The 19709-nt window shown below is 36.1% G+C and overlaps 2 protein-coding genes across 4 annotated transcripts in view; one reads left to right on the forward strand and one right to left on the reverse strand.

Annotated features, from left to right (window-relative positions):
- Positions 1 to 2859, forward strand: part of LOC311097047 (uncharacterized protein) — a 37072-nt gene extending 34213 nt beyond the window's left edge. Inside the window, exon 7 of the mRNA XM_084136509.1 lies at positions 1383 to 2859. Within this exon, the coding sequence (XP_083992635.1) occupies positions 1383 to 2182 (800 nt within the window). The 3' untranslated portion in view covers positions 2183 to 2859. The remainder of the gene's footprint in view (positions 1 to 1382) is intronic.
- A 2994-nt stretch (positions 2860 to 5853) lies between these two features.
- Positions 5854 to 19170, reverse strand: LOC311097520 (uncharacterized protein). 3 transcript variants are annotated; one of them, XM_084137265.1, is made up of 5 exons: positions 19039 to 19170; positions 18492 to 18614; positions 15197 to 15316; positions 9588 to 9707; positions 5854 to 8558 (listed from the first exon to the last, which is right to left on the reverse strand). In XM_084137265.1, exons 2-5 carry the CDS (start codon positions 18550 to 18552, stop codon positions 7828 to 7830), a joined length of 1032 nt encoding a protein of 343 aa, XP_083993391.1. In that variant the 5' UTR covers positions 18553 to 18614; positions 19039 to 19170; the 3' UTR covers positions 5854 to 7827. The 3 variants fall into 3 exon arrangements, with proteins under 3 accessions (XP_083993391.1, XP_083993393.1, XP_083993392.1); XM_084137267.1 differs by lacking the exon at positions 18492 to 18614 and having other exon boundaries at positions 19039 to 19153; XM_084137266.1 differs by lacking the exons at positions 18492 to 18614; positions 19039 to 19170 and adding an exon at positions 15708 to 15901.
- Positions 19171 to 19709: the final 539 nt, after the last annotated feature.

Consider the following 19709-nt stretch of genomic DNA (forward strand, 5'->3'; position numbering starts at 1 on the left):
ACATTGTATAGAATGGGACTACACATTTATGGCAATTTTACACATATATCATAAAGTAAAATAGTGCATCAAATCATTCTGCGATATCTTTTATAAAAATATAACTATATAAATTTTTCAATTCAAACCAATTCAAACCGAAAAGAAATACTCTTTGATTATGTAATCTGTATGAAAGGTGCATTTCTCTCTGTAGGCGAAGATGATGAGTCAGCATCAACAACTTCATCTTTGCAGCCGAAAACACAGAAAAAACTACTTTATTAAATAATTTAGATGTTTCCTTGCTATTTTTTATGTTCTCATCTTTATATTCTTTATATTCTTTATATGTGTGCGTGAGCACGGAATAGACCATATATTACGTCTATATTAAATGCTTATTATGGTTTAGTAATTTCCTCAGTATATATTTAAGAAATTAAATTATTATAAACGTGTGATTAGTCAACTAATGGCTTAAACTACTAGTCGACTAGAAAAATCTTAAGTTGGGGGCAGGCCTGTCTTATCATGCCAGTTTATTTTCTTATTAACTGAGTCCTGATGAGGACACAGCATAAAATATGAATACAATTTTTTTTTTTAAATTAGTTTCTTATACTCCAAAAAATGTAATTGTTACGACCGCTATGGATCATCTGTAAAAGGAAAGAGAGAGATGCAGAATAATAAAAGAGTTTTATTATTTTCAACCAGGGTTTAGCGTCAGGCCAAAATAACAAACAAAACAATCTTTTTAACAACCTTATTTTCCTAAAATAAAAATAAAGAAAACTAAATAAACTTAGCTTCCTCCATAAACCAAAAACAGTGTGAAAAGATATATACAAAATAAAATGGCGTCAAAACCCCTACATCCCTTATATATACTGTATATACACACACAGGTTCGTAGCAAACCATCCAAAATCAGAATCCAAATCATAGTCAATCAGGCATGGGTCAAGTTAACAAGAATTATCAAAAATCTCAAACACTCTCAATCTCAAATAGTCACTCACAATCTGTCTGGTACGACAAACTAAACTAGACAAAACTACGACAATATGAAGCAATAGCGAAGAGGTTCGCAATCTCACACGATGGCACAGTAATGGCAAAGGTTGAGTGTTTGGGACGGCCCTTATATCTGGATCAGGTGTGGAGGTGAACAAATCACAGCCTCCAGCAAATTATCACAAGAAAACGCCTAAATAAACTCAAAAGTTCAAAAGACAAAAAAAAGAAAGAAAATTCACTCAAAAAGTTTCTGGTTCTCAGGAGGATATAACAGTGCATCTAAAACGAAATATTAGTAGATTTGTGATTTGTGCTAAATTAAGAATGAACTTTGTTTTATATGTTTCTCCTGATTTTTGGGAATTTAATGATGATTTTAGACTCGATGGAAGTAAATGACCACAAACAGCATCATTTAAAAAATGAAGATGGAGAACCGATATATAAAAATGAAGACAAACAGCATCTGTTTCAAGAATCTCATCATTTCAAAAATGAAGATGGAAATGCAGCCGTTTCAAAGACTGAAGAAAATTTCACACAGAAACAAGCTGGAAAATCTGGAGACAAAGGATTTTTCACCTGCTCTGAGTGTGGACTGTTTTACGTGCACAAATCAGACCTTAATAAACACATGAGAATTCACACTGGGGAAAAACCGTTCACATGCTCTCAGTGTGGAAAGAGTTTCACTCAGAAAAGGCCTCTCTATGATCATCTGCGCCGTCACTCTGGAGTTAGATCTTTCAGCTGTGATCAGTGTGATAAAACATTTGTTGTGGAATCATATTTAAAATCACACCTTAAAGTTCACACTGCTGTGAAGCCTCACTTTTGTTCTTTCTGTGGAAAGAGTTTTGCACTCCTGAAGTATTTAAAAGTGCATGAGCGTATTCATACTGGTGTGAGACCTTATATGTGCTCCTACTGTGGGCAGAGCTTTACTACAAACACAGAGTTAAAAAGACACCAGAGAATTCACACTGGAGAGAAACCGTACAAGTGTTCACACTGTGGGAAGAGTTTCTCTCAGTCAGGAAGCCTGAAAGATCATGAGAGAGTTCATACTGGAGAGAAGCCGTATCATTGCTCTTCATGTGGGAAGAGATTCACCCAATTATCTACTCTAAGGACTCATGAGAAAAATCACTGCCCAAAGTTGCTCATTGCCCAAAGCTAAGTATTTTCCATTTGCTTTTCTGTTTTGTCTTGGGATGCCCATCCTGAAGAAACTAGAGTACGTCAGCTCCAGTTTGGATCCAGTCTCTATGAAGACTTCAGATGAAGAAAACTCTGAATCAACATGCACCAATGCTACAATTTTCTATATATTCGATTCATTTGTTTACAATATGTTCACATTACTTCAACGATCTCATTGTTTCTGCTTTAAATAAATACATTGTTAGCTAACTGTGTGGTTTGTATATGTACATTTCTGAAATATATAATTTCAAATTTAGTGAAGTTTGAATCTGGAGAGTTTGATCAAGTGTTGCCCTTCTCTTTTCTCAACCGCTGTAACATGATTTATAATGATATGGTTCAACTTTACTGACCTTCAAACACTTGTTTTGCATTAAAGTAAATCAGACATCGATTAAAAGTGTGAATGACAATGAAAACAATGGAATAGTTTGCAAATCAGAGTTATGAAGGTTTCCCTACAAACTTTCAAGCAATCAGATATTTTCAGGCGTACTGTCTGCACTATTAATTGCAAGTAATCAAATGAGATTTGTGTCCAGATGGTAGGAATGCAGTAACAGAGTTTACTCATTTATCCCGGCTTCCAGAGAATGTGTACTTGTTTTGTAATTAATTAATTTTCTCATACTCAAGTACATTAACCATTTATATTTTGTAGAATAAGAACTGCAGTGTGAACTTTATTCTGCTGTTCTCTTGATAACTGTATGAGACATGAAGGTCAATAATGCATCCACTAACTGAACAACATCCTTTTTATAACTTTTATTAGAGCACTGAAGTGATGAAGTATTTTTTACAGGAACTTCATCTCTCATATTGTAAATGCCTGTTTAAATATTAATGGAAAAATGTGGTGCAGTTTTACTTTTAAAGGATGATTTATTAGCACACATTTAAACCCTTTGTTTTAATGTAAATTATTACACATTTAAATCAATTTAATTCACATTAGTTTTGTTCCTTTTTATTTCTCACGTCTCAGAATGTAGGGGAGAGCGGGGTATGTTGTCACACTTTTCACACTGTCTAACATTTACTGAGCACCATACATCAAAATGGTATAAATCTCATACCAAATGAAAGAAGGAAGTCTTGGGAACATATGTTGTATTCATAACATCTTCATATCTTATCTCATTACGGAGTTGTAGACTGTTGAATAGCGAGTGTGCACTTGTGACAATTTGCCCCATTGGCGGGTAAGTTGTCACACTAGGGAGGGTAAGTTGTCACACTAGATTATCTAAAAATAAGAACACAACAACTTAATTGTGAATATTGATTTTAATTTTTAAACTCAAAACAGAACTGGAAATATAAACATCCGTGCCTGGAGAATCTGGAAAAACAATTATTTCAAACCAAAAAATGCACATTTCAATTAAGTGGCAAGACCACTTTACTTTGAACTTTAAACTCAAACGTTCTATGGCTTGCACATAGATCCTGATAACTGAATGGAATGCTGCAGATAACCTGCTTAATTTAACCTCTGAACAAAACAGATGCCCTGTATCTGACTAATCGGACTCATCTCCAAAGTCACAATTCTGACACATAAATTGCCTGGCCTGAGGTGCAAGCATCATGGGCCCAATTGTTGCATTTTACACATTTTACGCATATGCTACCTGAACAATGCCTGAACTTCGTATTTTGAGCACTTCTTGTGTTTTTTTTTTTTTTACCTCTTCACAATGACTTGCTTAATTTAGTCCTAATTTGTAAGTCGCTTTGGACAAAAGCGTCTGCTAAATGACTAAATGTAAATGTAGCTGCCTTGTTTTTCATAGGTCCAGATTTCTGCTTCCCTTTCTTTTGAAACAACTTTTTGCTAGATTGAGACTTATTCTTTTCTATTTCTAGTTGCTGCTTCACTGGCGTGTCAGTAAGTATTGCTGATTTGCGTCGTTTTCTTCCTTTGCTGGCTGGTTTTCGGGGACCATCTTTTGGATATGGCCGGATGTCCACTGGAGTTGGTAGCCCACTGTCAGCAATAGCATTGCTGGGTAAGGGTGAGCTGGTGATAGCAGAAGCATAACTGGGCGTGCTAGGCAGGGCAGGGTTGGTGCTGGGGCTGTGTTTATTTGTACAGGGGCAAGTTGTCACATGTGACGACTTGCCCCAAAGTCATTGAGACAACTTGCCCCATATTGACATGTGAGCTAATATTGACTAAATCTCAAGTTTAGCTCAACATATCACTTTAGCTAAAGTACCAAAAGACACATTACTGTCTCCTCTATTTTGTGCAAAATAATAATTTGAAACATTCATACCTAACAAAGTTGTATTGCATAAAATGTAAAGTGATTTTTTTTTACTTTTTAAGCAGAAAAATAAGAAAATTGTGCTAACCTCAGATTACAGTGATCTTGACCACATGTGAACAGGAAGTTGACTATAGAAGAAGAAGTCACATAAAGTGGCTATTTGATTTTTGAGATAGAGCCTCTAGTGTTGGAGTTATGGACAGTGTGACAACTTACCCGTGTGACAACTTACCCCGCTCTCCCCTACAGTTCTTCAAATAGCAGAGTCAGACCTGCCAACCTGTATGCATTTTGACATCAAAGTTGTCACTCTAAACTTGGTGACGCCTCTGTGCACGCGCAGTCCTCAAATCAAGCAACCGCAAAAGACATCGTCCTTATCCTGGCTCACTTCCAACTCGCACGGATCTCTCGCGAACCGTCCTCACGGATTCGATCGCGGTCGGGTAGTTCGTGCACTGGCTCCTGCCACTTCTCTCTCTCCCAGCACGGGTGTGTTTCCTCCACGAGACTGCTCAGATTGCGCAGGACGCGTTGCTATTCACGCTCCGACATCCCACTTCTGCCGCCAATGTAACTCTAAAGAACGACAGACGAGCAAGGCTCCGTTTCTGAACTTTTAATCTGAACGCAAAAATAAATGCACCAGCCTAACGCACTCGCTCGTTTCTCTCTCCCCAGCCTTTTGAACTCCCACATTAACCCTATAACTGCCGGTGCAAATTAAAACAGCAATTTCACAACAATTATAAAGAGTCTGTGCGCTACAATATCATATAATACACAAATGGGTAATTTATGTGTGGGGTTGGGCTACATGTTCAAATGAGTAAAAAATAAATAAAAAAGTAAATATTTAAATTTATGTAAATGTAAAATTATGTAAATAAAATTATGCTGTGCTAATGAAATTGAGAATCACACTCCAACATGTCATAAAGGCAAAATTATATAACCCAATATATAATTTCATCATGACAATAATATTTCCATGTCAAGGTATATGATTTTATCATCTTATTTATCTATTTCAACCAGATATTATCATCAAACCCTTCCAGTTACAAATGGTGTGCTAACTAGTTATGATTCAGTACCTATTGCAATACAGTATAGTTACACTAGCAACTCTCTCACATATTTTGCTATTCTATCTGAGCTTTTTCTCCATTGTTGGTATAAGTAGTAGTTGGTGGTAATAGACAAGAAATGCCCAGTTTTACATCATCATGCTGATTTCGTTTGCATGTTTCTTTAGACGTTCAGCAATCCTGCAGCGTGAACCACTGTAGGAAATCCACCCTTACAAAAAGATCAATAAAATGATAAGTGTTTACTTATATGTAACTATTACTTGTAGTATTTACTAGGGGTGTGACGAGACGCTTACTCCACGAGACGAGACGAGACACGAGATTGGGTTCACGAGAACGAGACAAGACGAGATTTTTACACAATTTTTAAGAAATCCTCAATGATGAAATATATGAATGGAAAATAGTCTTTTATTCAACTGAAAATCACAAAATGCAAAACAATTTATGTGCATTTTGAAATCAACTTGTAATGAATGTTATTTTACTTCTATTTTAATGAATTCTATGCAGTAAAGGACATGCAAACACTGCAAAATGTTTTGCTATAAACTCTACCGTCTGGCTTCTCCCCTGTATGATTTCACATGAGAAATCTAACTCCTTTCCACAAATCGAACATAAAAAAATAAAACAGTATAAATAAAATAAATATAAATAACTGAAATAACACTTTAAGTGCAAACAGTAAGTGTGTATCCATAATCAAAGTACTGCTCTCTCAAAACTACAAGTTCAAACAGAAACAATTTTTTTCTTCAAGCATGAAAAAGAGATAAATTAACTAAGATAAGCCTAAGATATGGTCATGTTCTTTTTCAAGAATATAAGCATGTCGACGATTTCTGGCAGCAGTTGAGACCTTTGGGCAGGGCTGCACGATATGAGGAAAAGCTGCGATGTGCGATAACATTGTTTAATATTGCGATGTCGATATGATTTAAGCTATACTGTTCCCATGTATTAGTGCTTTAATAGGTTCTTTGCGTGATAGGTCAAATGTTTATTACCTGCCTGGTTCAGATTACACTATTTTAGCGCGATTTTGGCACGATCTGTTTCGTGGAGACTCATAAAGGACAACGGGCGTCGGGACGCAAGATTCGATCGTTTCATTTCGTATAGTGTGTCATAGTGGGCGACAACGCGTCTGTGATGCTTCACGACATCACGACAGAAAGACTAGCATGTTTAATTTTAACGGTCCTCCACGACGGGTTGAGTGTGAGCGAGAGTGAGTGAGAGTGCGGTTACAGTGAGTGTGCGTGTGTGTGTGTGCGCGCGAGTGAGTGAGTGAGGGACAGTGAGTGTGTGTGTGTGATTGGCCCGGCACACAAATGATTTAAAAGTGGCAGGGGCATCTTCAATACAAATTTCACCCTCACGCTCCATCACGCTGACATCACAACAACTCAAAAGACAAAGGTTTTTTTTTTTTTTTTTTTTTTTTTTTTTTTTACTCACGAGACAAAGTTTCACCTCGACGCGAAATCTCGTCGCGTTTTAATCTCGCGAGATCTCGTAACACGAGATCTCGTCACACCCCTAGTATTTACCAATGATAAAAGTCAATCTATTTACCAGTAGATGCTGCTTTGCCACAAACACAGAGCATGTGCATTTCATTTTCATAACCAATTTCCATTGTTAATGTCTGCTTATATGAATTGAAATACATATGGTGCAGTTTTAGTTTTATTAGCTTTCTTGTAGCTCAAACAGTAGAATATGACCCTAGCAAAGCCAATGTCATGGGTTTGAATCCCAGCGAATGCATGAACTGATATCACGGTAACCTTTAATGCAATGCAAGTTTCTTTGGATAAAAGCACCTGTTGAATACATAACTGCATAAAGTATGATTTATTACTACACATTTGGTAAATGCTGCACAATGTTTAACCCCTTGATTGTGAGTACATTTATTCATTAAGTCACAAGTTCTGTTCCTTTTTATTTCTCTTTGTCTCAAAATGTACAGAACATTTCTTAAAATGTAAGAAAGTCTTTTCAATATGTTCTCAATGCATCATTTCTATTTGTGCTCAAGCCCACTTAATGAAAATAACTGAACTCTCTGCATAAATCACAGTATTTTAAAGCAACATTTATAGTTCATAATAATTTCATGAACTATTACTGACTCTGCAAAAAATGTATTTGACAAATGATCAAACTTAATTACTGATTTTAGAAAATTACCTTAGATTAATAAAACTAATTCTGAACATGTAGGCTACTTTTGCTCATTTAGGCAACATCAGGCAATGCTTTTTCTTATGATTCTGTAGATTAGATAATTGGGTGAAACTCTTCCCACATGTAGAGCACTGGTGCGGCTTCTCTCCAGTATGAATTCTCTCATGATCTTTCAGGTTTCCTGACAGAGTGAAACTCTTTCCACAGTGTGAGCACTTGTACGGTTTCTCTCCAGTATGAACTCTCTGGTGTGTTTTTAAGTGGCTGGATGTAGTGAAGCTCTTCCCACAGTCAAAGCACATATAAGGTCTCACACCAGTATGAAAACGTTCATGCTCTTTTAAATTTTCCAGTCGTGAAAAACTCTTTCCACAAAAAGAACAAAAGTGAGGCTTCACAGCAGCATGAGTTTTAAGGTGTCTTCTTAAGTTTTGTTCAAAAACAAATGTTTTCTCACACTGATCACAGCTGAATGATCTCACTCCAGAGTGACGGCGCAGATGATCTTCAAGAGTACTTTTGCACCCGAAACTCTTTCCACACTGAGAGCATGTGAACGGTTTTTCTCCAGTGTGAATTCTCATGTGTTTCTTAAGGTTTGATGTATTTGTGAAACTCTTTCCGCACTCAGAGCAGGTTAAAGATCCTTTGACTCCAGTTTTTCCAGCACTTTTCTGCATTAAATTATTTTCGGTCCGTGAAATGACTGCGTTTCCATCTTCATTTGTGAAATGAGGTCTTCGAAACTCATGTTTCAAAACATTCACATCCATAGGATCTAAAATAAATTCCCATAATTCAAATAAAGGAGGACAAAATTAGAAACAAGAAATTAGTTAGAAAATTAAATATGATACCAAAATTTTAGGAGTCAGTACCGATACCAGTAAATAAATTAAATTATTTAATTATTTTCAAAGTCACCATTTTGGTGTTCGCATCAAATTAAATTGACAAAAGTCATTTTATATACATAAAAATGTTAAATGCAAGTAAAGTTATAATTAACCCATTTATATTTTGAATAAAATTTTAATTAATGATAAATGGGTTAATTATAAAAACTAAAACTAAAGACACTCCCTTTTATAAACAGTTGAAGTTGAAACTTCAGCTTAGCCGCAGCACAATCTCTCTGACTGAGTGAAAACAGCCGTTATAATCAGAACATCTGTCTATATCACACCATGAATCTCTTAATTTCATAGTGTTTATACTTTGTTGGTTATAACGAAAGGATTTTGCATGCAGAGCTCACGCTGCACAAACTTTGGCGTATTGACCTTATTCACAGCAGCGCCATCTTTGATTTATTTATAATGGGAATGAAAGCGAGGTTGTGAGGGACAGACATTCATCTCTTCAGTGTGTTGTACTGTTATTTCATGTGTTTTTCGATTGTTCTGCTGACGAAACACTGCAAAAATATCTTTATGAGTTGTAGAAAAAATTATAAGTGATCTCAGAGCTTTATTCAGCTTCTTACAGCAGACGCCTTTGAAAACACGGCAAGTCTTTCCCTCACAGCCTCGCTTTCATACCCGTCGCTGCACTGCTGTGAATGAGGTCTATTGAGCGGATTCTTAATTTCTGACTAACTTAGACGCCTCTGATTGGCCATTGCGTTTACAGGCTCAGCAAACTTGTCTGTGATTGGCTACAACACTCAACGCTGCAAAACAATTGTAAATAGAAACATTTTACGCTCTTCACAGACACAGATTTTTTAAATGCAAGTAAAATATATGTCAGTTTTCATCTTAATGTTCCTCATCAGTCATTAAAGAGAATGAAGGAAAACACCAACCTATTTGTTCCTCTGTATCTTCATCTTTTATTCTGCAGGGTTCTTCCTCAAACTCCATCTTTACAATAGTATGTCCGTAGTTTCTCCTGGAGTAATTCCTCCTGCTTGCGTCGTCTTCTCCTGTGGGAAGATGGGAATATTTCCCAGCATTTAGCAGATGATCATCACACTTACAATCACTAAATTATATTTAAATTTATCACTAAATTATATTTAATATTCAGCTTAAAATGTTTATCAAACAACTGTTTAGAAACAATTAGACTTCTCTAGTTGATTTTTATGTTGCCCTTGCATCAGATATGATTCACATGTATTCAAAACTCTGTTTACCATGATTAATTTGTTCATTAAATAAAATGAAAACACATCACAAATTATAATGTGAAAAAAGTCAATAACAAGTTTACATTACACAAGCGTAATAAACAACATCAGTCGGTTCATCTCGATTAATTTCTGAGTGATTCACTAAATGAACCGACTCGTTTATTCGTTTGGATTTAGATTTCACCATATAAATAATAAAATGAATATATCGGAGCCAAGCGCAAAGACGACAACAAACCATGCCAACATGTCTGGGAGTGTCAGGCCAACTGCAACAATGAGCAATTACAGACATTTTAAGATGATTTTAGGCAAAATGGGTGAAAAAATCATATATACAGTCACTAATAATATTAGGGCTGTACTCAACCAAAGAAAATCTTGGTCGACTGAAGTCCTGAAATTTTCGACTAAAAATCGACTAAAAATGATGTTAGAAAAAAAAAAACGTTAAATTAATTAGATGCGCACTGTGCGCAGTACTTGGTAGCCTTGTTGTCCGCCTAAATGAATTATAAATAAACAAACAACTAGTAGGCTATTTGCAGTATATTAAATCGTTTTTGACCTAATTATTTTGCACTGAAATGAGTCTGACACTCGAGTCTGTCAGCTCTGACAGCGCTGCATCACGTGCACCTGCGCAATATCATAGCTTATGATTTCCGAAAATAGTACTATGTTGTCAACTAGTGATATCATCACAAGAACTGTTGAGGAATATGCAACATAATTTAGACAATTATTTTTGTCATATGTTATAATAATAAGTTATAACTGTCAGACACTATCATTTCACCGTGCATGTCCTCGCACCGAGCGAGGCTGAACATGAGCTCAGCTTCGCAGCTGAGACACGAATAGACTATTAACTAAAGCTTTTACTCTTAATAAACACAAAAGGCACGTCCACTTTAATAAAAAAAGAATATTTATTAAACAAACCAGATCAAGAGCAGAAAAGAAATAAAGTGCATAACTGAAAAATAAAGCATCCTAGGCTCAATACTAACACAACCAACAGCACAGCGCAATTGCGCATTAGGCTCCAAATAAAAAATAAAAAAGTTAGGTTATCACACTAAAACATTGAAATATGCAAATTCTGATATGTTCATATAGCCTACTCAAAACACACAGGGCAAGCTAACGCAGACAAGTGAGCTTACCACTTTTAGATGATATGTCATGTTTGTCGTCGAGCTGTGGAAAACTTGCTTGCAAACTTTGCATTCGACCTTTTTCCTGTTATCAATTTTAACAAAATGCTGCCACACTGTCGATTTCTTTGTTGTTGACATGTTAGAAGAGGACTGACTATTAAACGCTCTCACAATTAAATAAATAATATTCAGCATCAAACCTTCTGCGCTCGACGCTCTCTCTTGGGTTGGGCTAATCCAAAAAAGGTGAAAACAAGGGGGGTGTTTTGAAGATAGACTGTTACAGTGAAACAAGGGTACTCTAAAAACACCCCCATTAGCAGTTAGTGCTTTTCACCTGATGAAATGAGCGCGCCTCAGCGCGGCAAAACTGATGAAATAAACGCGGCAGAAAATCGACCAATCAGAATTTTGGTCGAACCAGAACGTATCGACCAATTAATCGACTAATCGACTAGGACAGTACAGCCCTAAATAATATGACATAATGGTTTGTCACTTTTGACCAATAGGTGGCGCAGTTACGAAATTGATGTGGTGCGGTCAGAGTGAGGTGACAATGAAACATACAATGTCAAGGCACTGCAGAGATAAAGCCTGAATAGTTATTTTGGCATCATGCCTCAACTTTGCTGCTGCGGTAGCCTATATGAAAATGGTTTCATCTATCGACACAAAATCCATAACTTTTTGTCAGCACGGTCTGGAGATGATACGATTCAATTTTGGTGAAAATCGAACAAAAGGTCTAGAAGTTCGAAAAAGTAGGTTTAAAAAAAAAATAAAGATGGCGGACAGGAAGTTTGGCTGACTTTTGCAATATTGGTATCTATGTTTTCGGCATAACCCAAGGAATCTATTAAGACCAGTGTCAAATTTAATCAAAAGTTATTAGCATTTTTGGAAATTTTGTTACAACTTTTTTTACCACAAGGTGGCGCTGCCCCGAAACTTTTTGAGTACCTTCAAGGCATGGTGCTGATGACTCATACAGAGTTTCGTAATGATGCGCTAATGCGTTCATAAAGTATAGCATCTTATATCACAATACTATATTGAAGTCAATGGCAATTTCATGTTTTGTTCTATTATAGTGCCAACAAGAGGCACAATCCCACTATTTTTTTGTGTGTCCTCAGAGTGAGCCTATGTATGTGTCAGTTTGGTCATTTGGTGAAAATAACTCATTTATATGGAGTTATAGACATTTATATGTATTTAAAAAAAAAAAGACCCACACCTGACTTTGTTTGAATTTTCTTGCCACTTACTATTAATACTTTGACATTTGCAATTAGCATATAGCCAACGACCTATGTTTCCAAACTTCCTACAGTAGTTTCGTCTCGATCGGTCTAACGGTTTCGACGATATTGATAAATGTTTTTTAAGTGCTAAATCACAACCCTACACAAACCGTAAGGCGAAACCTAGCATGTTTGGTATCGTTGGACTTGGCAAGGATTCAGAAACCTAATGAGACGACTCCCATGAAAATAAGTCAACCACAACCAGAGTTAAGCATTTGAAAAAATAATTTTACCACTAGGTGGCGCTGGTTCGAAACTTCTCAGGCTCCTTCAGGGCATCGTACTGATGACCCATACCGAGTTTCGTAGCGATACGTTCATACATTCATAAAATACAGCATTTTGGTACCAAATTAAAAATGGCCGACGCCTAAAATGGTCGATATGGAAAAATTGGATGTGAATCGACTCGGCATGATTCCTTGAATCTAACGAGACCACTTTTTTGATTTTTGGACAAACCGTTCAGAATTTATAAGCAGAAATAGCCATTTTTCGTATCTCCGGACCAGTAGGTGGCGCTGCGCCGAAACGCCGCATGTAGCCTCAGGTCATGCTTGTGATGACATGTACCAAGTTTGGTCTGAACACAAAGCATTGTTGAGATACAGCCTTACGCCTGTTTTCGCAAGCGCTACGTAAAATTAGTTTGCGCGGTATTCGAGAGCGGTTTGACGAATCGACATGAATTCCACATTTATTTGTCGGCATGGTCTGAAGATGATCTGGTTCCATTTTTGTGAAAATCGGAGCAACGGCCAAGGAGGAGTTAGAAAAAGTAGTTTAAGAATTTTGTTTCTAGCCCTTATGGTTCAAAAGTTATTAGCATAAACATGAGTGAAACTTTGGACAGTTGGTGGCGCTAGAGGGATTGAGTTAGAGCCTCCAAATTTGCAATGGTGACAGTTCAGACTGTCCTCTATCTGTGTGCCAAATTTCATAACTTTCACTCAAGCGGTTCTATAGGCTGCCATAGACTTCCAGAGCGGAAGAAGAAGAAGAAGAAGAAGAAGAAGAAGAAGAAGAAGCAGAAGAAGAAGGCCAACGATTTCAATAGGTGCCTACACACTTTCAGTGCTTGGCCCCTAATAAAACAATATATATATTTTAGGGCTGGGGGAATTAACACGTTAATCTTTGCGATTAATTTGAGATGTTTAATTTAACGCAGCACTTTTTTTTTTGCTTCGTTTTAATGATTTCCTGTTGCGGCTGCTATTGAAAAGGCCGAAAATATGCTTTCCCGCCCCTCCGTGTTCGGCAATCAGGTTCTCGCGCAGCTTTCATGAGCGGGTCTTTTCCGTTCTGTGTGTGTCTGTGTCGGCACGCTGCTGCACTCTCTGCTCAATGTTCCGCTCCGTGTTTGCGCTGCGCGTTCTGCTCTGTTGTTAACGGCCCAAACGCTCCAATCATGTACCGATCACGCACTGGAAAAGCAAAGTCCGCTCAAATAACGTGAAATTTCTCTGTAGTAGACTTCTGTTTGCTGAGCTGGTAGAACAATGGGCAACAATGGTAAAATTATCGCTCTGATTACATGCTCTGGTAATAATAGCTTTGTAGGACTATATTTTATTTTGATAATTAGTAAAAAAAAAAAAAAATTCTGTTAAATTGATTATGTTGATTTGATTATTGAAAAACAATAATATATTGATATATTGATGTTTAATATTATTTTAATATAGGGCTATGTTCTGTTCCTTTTTTTTCCTGTGTTGTTTAATTTAATTAGGTGATTCTAAGTTTAAATATTGATGATTACAAGCTTGGGGGAAATGCAATTAATTGCAATTAATTACAGCAAATTGTGCAATTAATTCGTTTTTTTTTTTTTTATCGATTCCCAGCCCTAATATATTTATATATATATATATATAGCCGCTGTTATGCTTTTTGAATATTACCTTCCATGCGTGGATTTAAAACAGACAATGAAACGGTGTGTTGTACAGTACACTACCGTACGTGTTTTCATATCATTATGAAGTAATTAATTTGTTGATTAGATGCTGCATTAGTGGAGAACAGCAGTATGTTTGCCGTCGAGGCTGAGAGGACGCTAACATTAGTACCTAAAGTGGTTAAAGTGAAAAAAACACACTCAAGTCCGACCCATGTTTAATGTCACAATTGTTACCATCTTTTTACATTAATTTAGATCCATTAGTTCGCTTTCGTGCATTCTTTATGCAGCGAAGTTACATATTTAAAGCTAGTGATGTGAGAAAGCAAACTGTATTGTCATGCAGCCGACAGAAACATATAAACAAATCAGAAACGCATTTGATTTCAGTTCTTTGATCGTCACTGTAACATATTTTGTTATTTTGATAAGATAATCATCAAGTGTTCTAAAATAAACGTCCTTGTGATTAAGGTTCGGGTTGAATGACAAGTTCTTCCAATGTTTCATCATCAGACTTGCGCTTGGATTGACCATTGTTACTGTCTTTACAGTGTGTACAATCACTGAGATTTAGGAAGCCTCCGGAGCTGAAGTTCAGTTATGGTAATGTGCGTTTCTTTTCCAATACGCGCTCTAAGAAGTAGACCGATCACAACAGACTGGGCCATCTGACTAATCAGAGCAGAGTAGATTGCGGAAAGGAGGGATTTAGAGAGACTTAATCATCGGATGAGTCGTTTGGGAATAAATCGAAAAATGTGGTGATGATGTGCAGTGCATATTATGAAAAAAATAAGAGTTTTTTTACCTTTGATGCATGTAAACCTGTTGACTCAATAAGGAGCCTTTAAAATAGCATAATAGGAGAACTTTAAAAGAATGAAGGAAAACACCAACCTATTTGTTCCTCTGTATCTTCATCTTTTATTCTGCAGGGTTCTTCCTTAATCTCCATCTTTACAATAGCATGTCCGTAGTTTCTCCTGGAGTAATTCCTCCTGCTTGCTTCTTCTTCTCCTGTGGGAAGATGGGAATATTTCCCAGCATTTAGCAGATGATCATCACAATTACAATCACTAAATTAAATTCACTTGATAATATTAATCTTAAAGTGTTTTGAATTTGATCAAACAACTGTTCAGAAACAATTCGACTTCTCTATTTTGCGATTTACCTTGCTCTTTCATCTAAAACTCTGTTTATCATGATTCATTTGTTCATTAAATAAAATGAAAACACAAATCATGATCTTTACAAATTGTAATGTGAAAAAACAGCCAGTAATGAGTTTACGTTTCACGAGCGTAATGAACAACATCAGTCGATTCATTTGTGATTCACTAATTGAACTCGTTTATTCTTTTGGATTTATATTTCACCTTATAAATGATAATATGAATATACTCACAGTCTGAAAACAGCAGATTTAGAGCAGAATAAACGGCTGTGTTCCACTTCTCATGTTTATGTTCCCTTCCCTCGCTCACTTCTCTTCTTCTCCTAGACTCGGATGTGTGTCATTGCTTCGGTTGCTGGAGCGCCTCTACTGGCGGAAACCATATTAAGCCATCTAATATTCATAGATTAAGATATTTATCTTGGCTGATATTATACAAACACTTTATTTCGCCACGTGTTTGATTTGGGATAATAAATGTAATAATAAAACATTAAAATATTATTTTTGAAATATTATTTATTTGTTACACAGCTGATATTATCATAATAGAGCATTTTTGGAAAGGCCTATATTTAAACTTAAAATAGCCGCTAAGGAAATGTTTTTGATGCTGATGATTTGAAAACAAGCTGAAGTTTAGATGTTTCCCTATTATTGATATGCCTGGAGTTAAGAAATACGGGAAGAACTTTCAAATTCACTCATTGTTTACTTGATCTATTTAAACACTACTTCAATTAATGATATTCAGTTATGTTGCATATTGGATTGTACATTTTTTTAAAAACAGGAAAATAAAGGAAAACGTAGGAAAATAAATGTTCTTATAATGCAATGAATTTAATGCAAATACTCTGAAAAGAGCTTTTATTTGCTAATCAAAATGAGTGTCATCATCAGTGGACTTATACATGGTATTAAATGTCTTTATTCTTGCTGTGGACAAACTCTGCAATGAAATCAACTGGATCATCAGTTATTGTAAACTTTAGTACAATGTGACAAGTGACAATTGAGTATTACCCCACAAGAAGAAATGGTGTCTGATATTATAACTAAACCAGTGACAAAACTAGAGAAATGACAGAGCTTCATGTTTGGCATGTAAATGCAACACAACAGAAAATAAGTCTGTGTTCATGCGTTCTGTTATTATAATGTCAGTAATAGGTGTGCGCTCAAACTGCTCATGTGTATGTGACCCGCTTTCCATAGATGGAAATATGCTAAATAAAAATGTTCCGGTCCAACAGAATACAGAGTGATGTGTGTGCTTTTCCCTCCATAAAGTTTATTTAAATTTACCAGTTATCCTTCAAGAAAAACACTATGGGATTGAACCAAATAGGGGCTTTAAAATGAAGAAAAGAGAAGTTTATTAAGAATGAGTATATAGATACTTTTAGAGTTACAGGCACACAAACTTTAGAAAAATACTATTTATGGCAGTCAGGCATGAAAGTTAAAAACTAGATTTATTTCTAGTTTCATCATTATTCGTTCTTCAGAAAATGTGCGTCCATTGATAATGTGTACCAGTTTACTCACAGAGCCACATTGAGATCACTATATCTCTGTAAAGTAATCCTATTGGGCCTTAAAAATTAAGAAACCGAAAGAAAAGTTAATCTATAATTATATTAAGATGATTTTTAATATGAGTTACAGGCCATTTTGACATGAATGACCCAAATGTGTTTGTGTCTGAGAACCTTTTATAGATCTTTTGTACACATATTTAACTGTAGACACTGAAATGACATATGCTGTGTGGTACAGTACAAATATTTTTAGTGTCCCTTGTTTTCCTTTCCAGAAGTTGGCAAACACAGATTAAGTGCCGATTCTTCATCCATGAAACCTTGAAACGAAAACAAATGCCGCCATCTAGAGTCAAATCTGTGGAATTGTAAATGTTCACTTTATACAGAAACACTGAAGAGACACAGAATCTGCTTCAAACGAAGAGGGAGAGTAAAAGCAATACAATAATTCACCTTTATTTGTGCTTGTAGAAAATGTTCATTTAGAGATCTTCAGCTTAATGCTTTTTCTCATGAGTCTTTAGATTAGATAATTGGGTGAAACTCTTCCCACATGAAGAGCACTTGTACGGTTTCTCTCCGGTATGAATTCTCTCATGAGCTTTCAGAGTTTCTGACAGAGCAAAACTCTTTCCACAGTGTGAACACTCATAAGGTTTCTCTCCAGTATGAACTCTCTCATGTGTTTTCAGGTTTCCTGACAAAGCAAAACCCTTTCCACATGACGAGCACTTGTACGGTTTCTCTCCAGTGTGAATTCTCTGGTGTTTTTTTAAGTCACTCGATGTAGTGCAGGTCTGTCCACAGTCAGAGCACACATAAGGTCTCACACCAGTATGAACACGCTCATGATCTTTTAAACTTTGCAGTAGTGAAAAACTCTTTCCACAAAAAGAACAAAAGTGAGGCTTCACAGCAGCATGAGTTTTAATGTGTGTTCTTAAGCCTGATCCAAAAACAAATGTTTTATCACACTGATCACAGCTGAATGATCTCACTCCAGAGTGAGAGCGCAGATGATCTTTCAGAACTCTTTTTGTAGTGAAACTCTTTCCACACTGAGTGCATGTGAACGGTCTTTCTCCAGTGTGAACTCTCATGTGCTGATTTAGGTTTCCTTTGCGTATGAAACTCTTTCCACACTCAGAGCAGGTGAAAGATCCTTCGACTCCAGTTTTTCCAGCTGGTTTCTGTGTGAAATTCTTTTCAGTCTGTGAAATTATGTTTCCATCTTTATTTCTGACATGTTTGTCTTCATTCACTTCCATTGGGTCTAAAATCAACATTAAATTCGAATTGCTCAATTGAAGACGGACAAATTAAAAACAAAATCAGGAAGGCCCACAAGAGCAAAATCTAGTTTACTACTGAGTCTACAAGTATCTAGTTTTAGATATTATTGTTATATGCAAGTTTTCATCTTAATGTTCCCCATCAGCCATTAAAGAGAATGAAGGAAAACACCAACCTATTTGTTCCTCTGTATCTTCATCTTTTATTCTGCAGGATATATCTTCCTCAATCTCCATCTTTATAATAGTATGTCCGTAGTTTCTCCTGGAGTAATTCCTCCTGCTTGTTTCTTCTTCTCCTGTGGGAAGATGGGAATATTCCCTAGCATTTAAACTCTCATGAACGGCTGTGGGAGCTTCACTGACTGAAGGAGTGAATTGTGGTCGTTGTTGCTCATTTAGCAGATGATCATCACACTAATCACTCTCAATTATCCAGCTTTAAGTGTTTTGCTTTTTTAAAGCTCCAGCTTTTTTATGTTGCTCTTACATTGAATATTTTTAATGCATGTAAATAATTGTACATGCATTTTTTTCATTAAATAAAATTAAAACACGAATAATAATCTTCACAAATTGCAATGTGAAAAAACAGTGACGAGTTTAATGTTTCGCCAGCGTAATGAACAACATCAGTCGGTTCATTTCTGAGTGATTCACTAAATTAACTGATTCGTTTGGATTTAGATTTCTCCGAATAAATGATCAAATGAATGTACTCACAGTCTGAAAAACGGCAGATTAAGAGCTGAATGATGTTGTTTATGTTCCCTTCCCTCGCTCACTTCTCTTCTCTTCTCCCAGAGACTCAGATGTGTGTCATTGCTTCGGTTGCTCGAGCGCCTCTTCTTCTTTTTTTGGCGATTGGCAAACAGCTTTTAGGTGCATTACCGCCTCCTCCTGAATAGGAGTGTGGGTCTGAATTCCACATCGCTAAATTCTATGGAATAATCCTGTTTCTTTCAAGTACTAAAAAATACATCTAAAACATTGTTCCCCAGAATTTCTTTGCAATATATCGGTAACATTCAATTTTATCTTTACTTCCGCTAACTGTTCTATAAGTGTTTGTCGTTCCTGATTGTATTTAGGACAATGTTCTATAACATGTTCTGGTTTCTTGATTACCACATTCACAGTTACCATCAGCATGTTTTCTCGTTACTAATGTGCTGTTCAATCCTGTATGTCCATACCTCATTCTTGAGACAATATCCTCCTCCTGCTTGCTTCTACTGTTCCTGCTCCATCCAACATTGAATTTTATATAGATGTCTGCCTGTGCTTTCATTGTCCCATAAATATTTCCATATACCCTTAATTTTGGCTTTAATCATGCTTTTAATTTCTGCTTTGTTATATTGTACTTGAATATTAATGCGGTCTTGCTTTGT

Source organism: Abramis brama, assembly GCF_963993115.1.
Source record: "Abramis brama genome assembly, chromosome: 15".
Lineage (NCBI taxonomy): Eukaryota > Metazoa > Chordata > Actinopteri > Cypriniformes > Leuciscidae > Abramis > Abramis brama.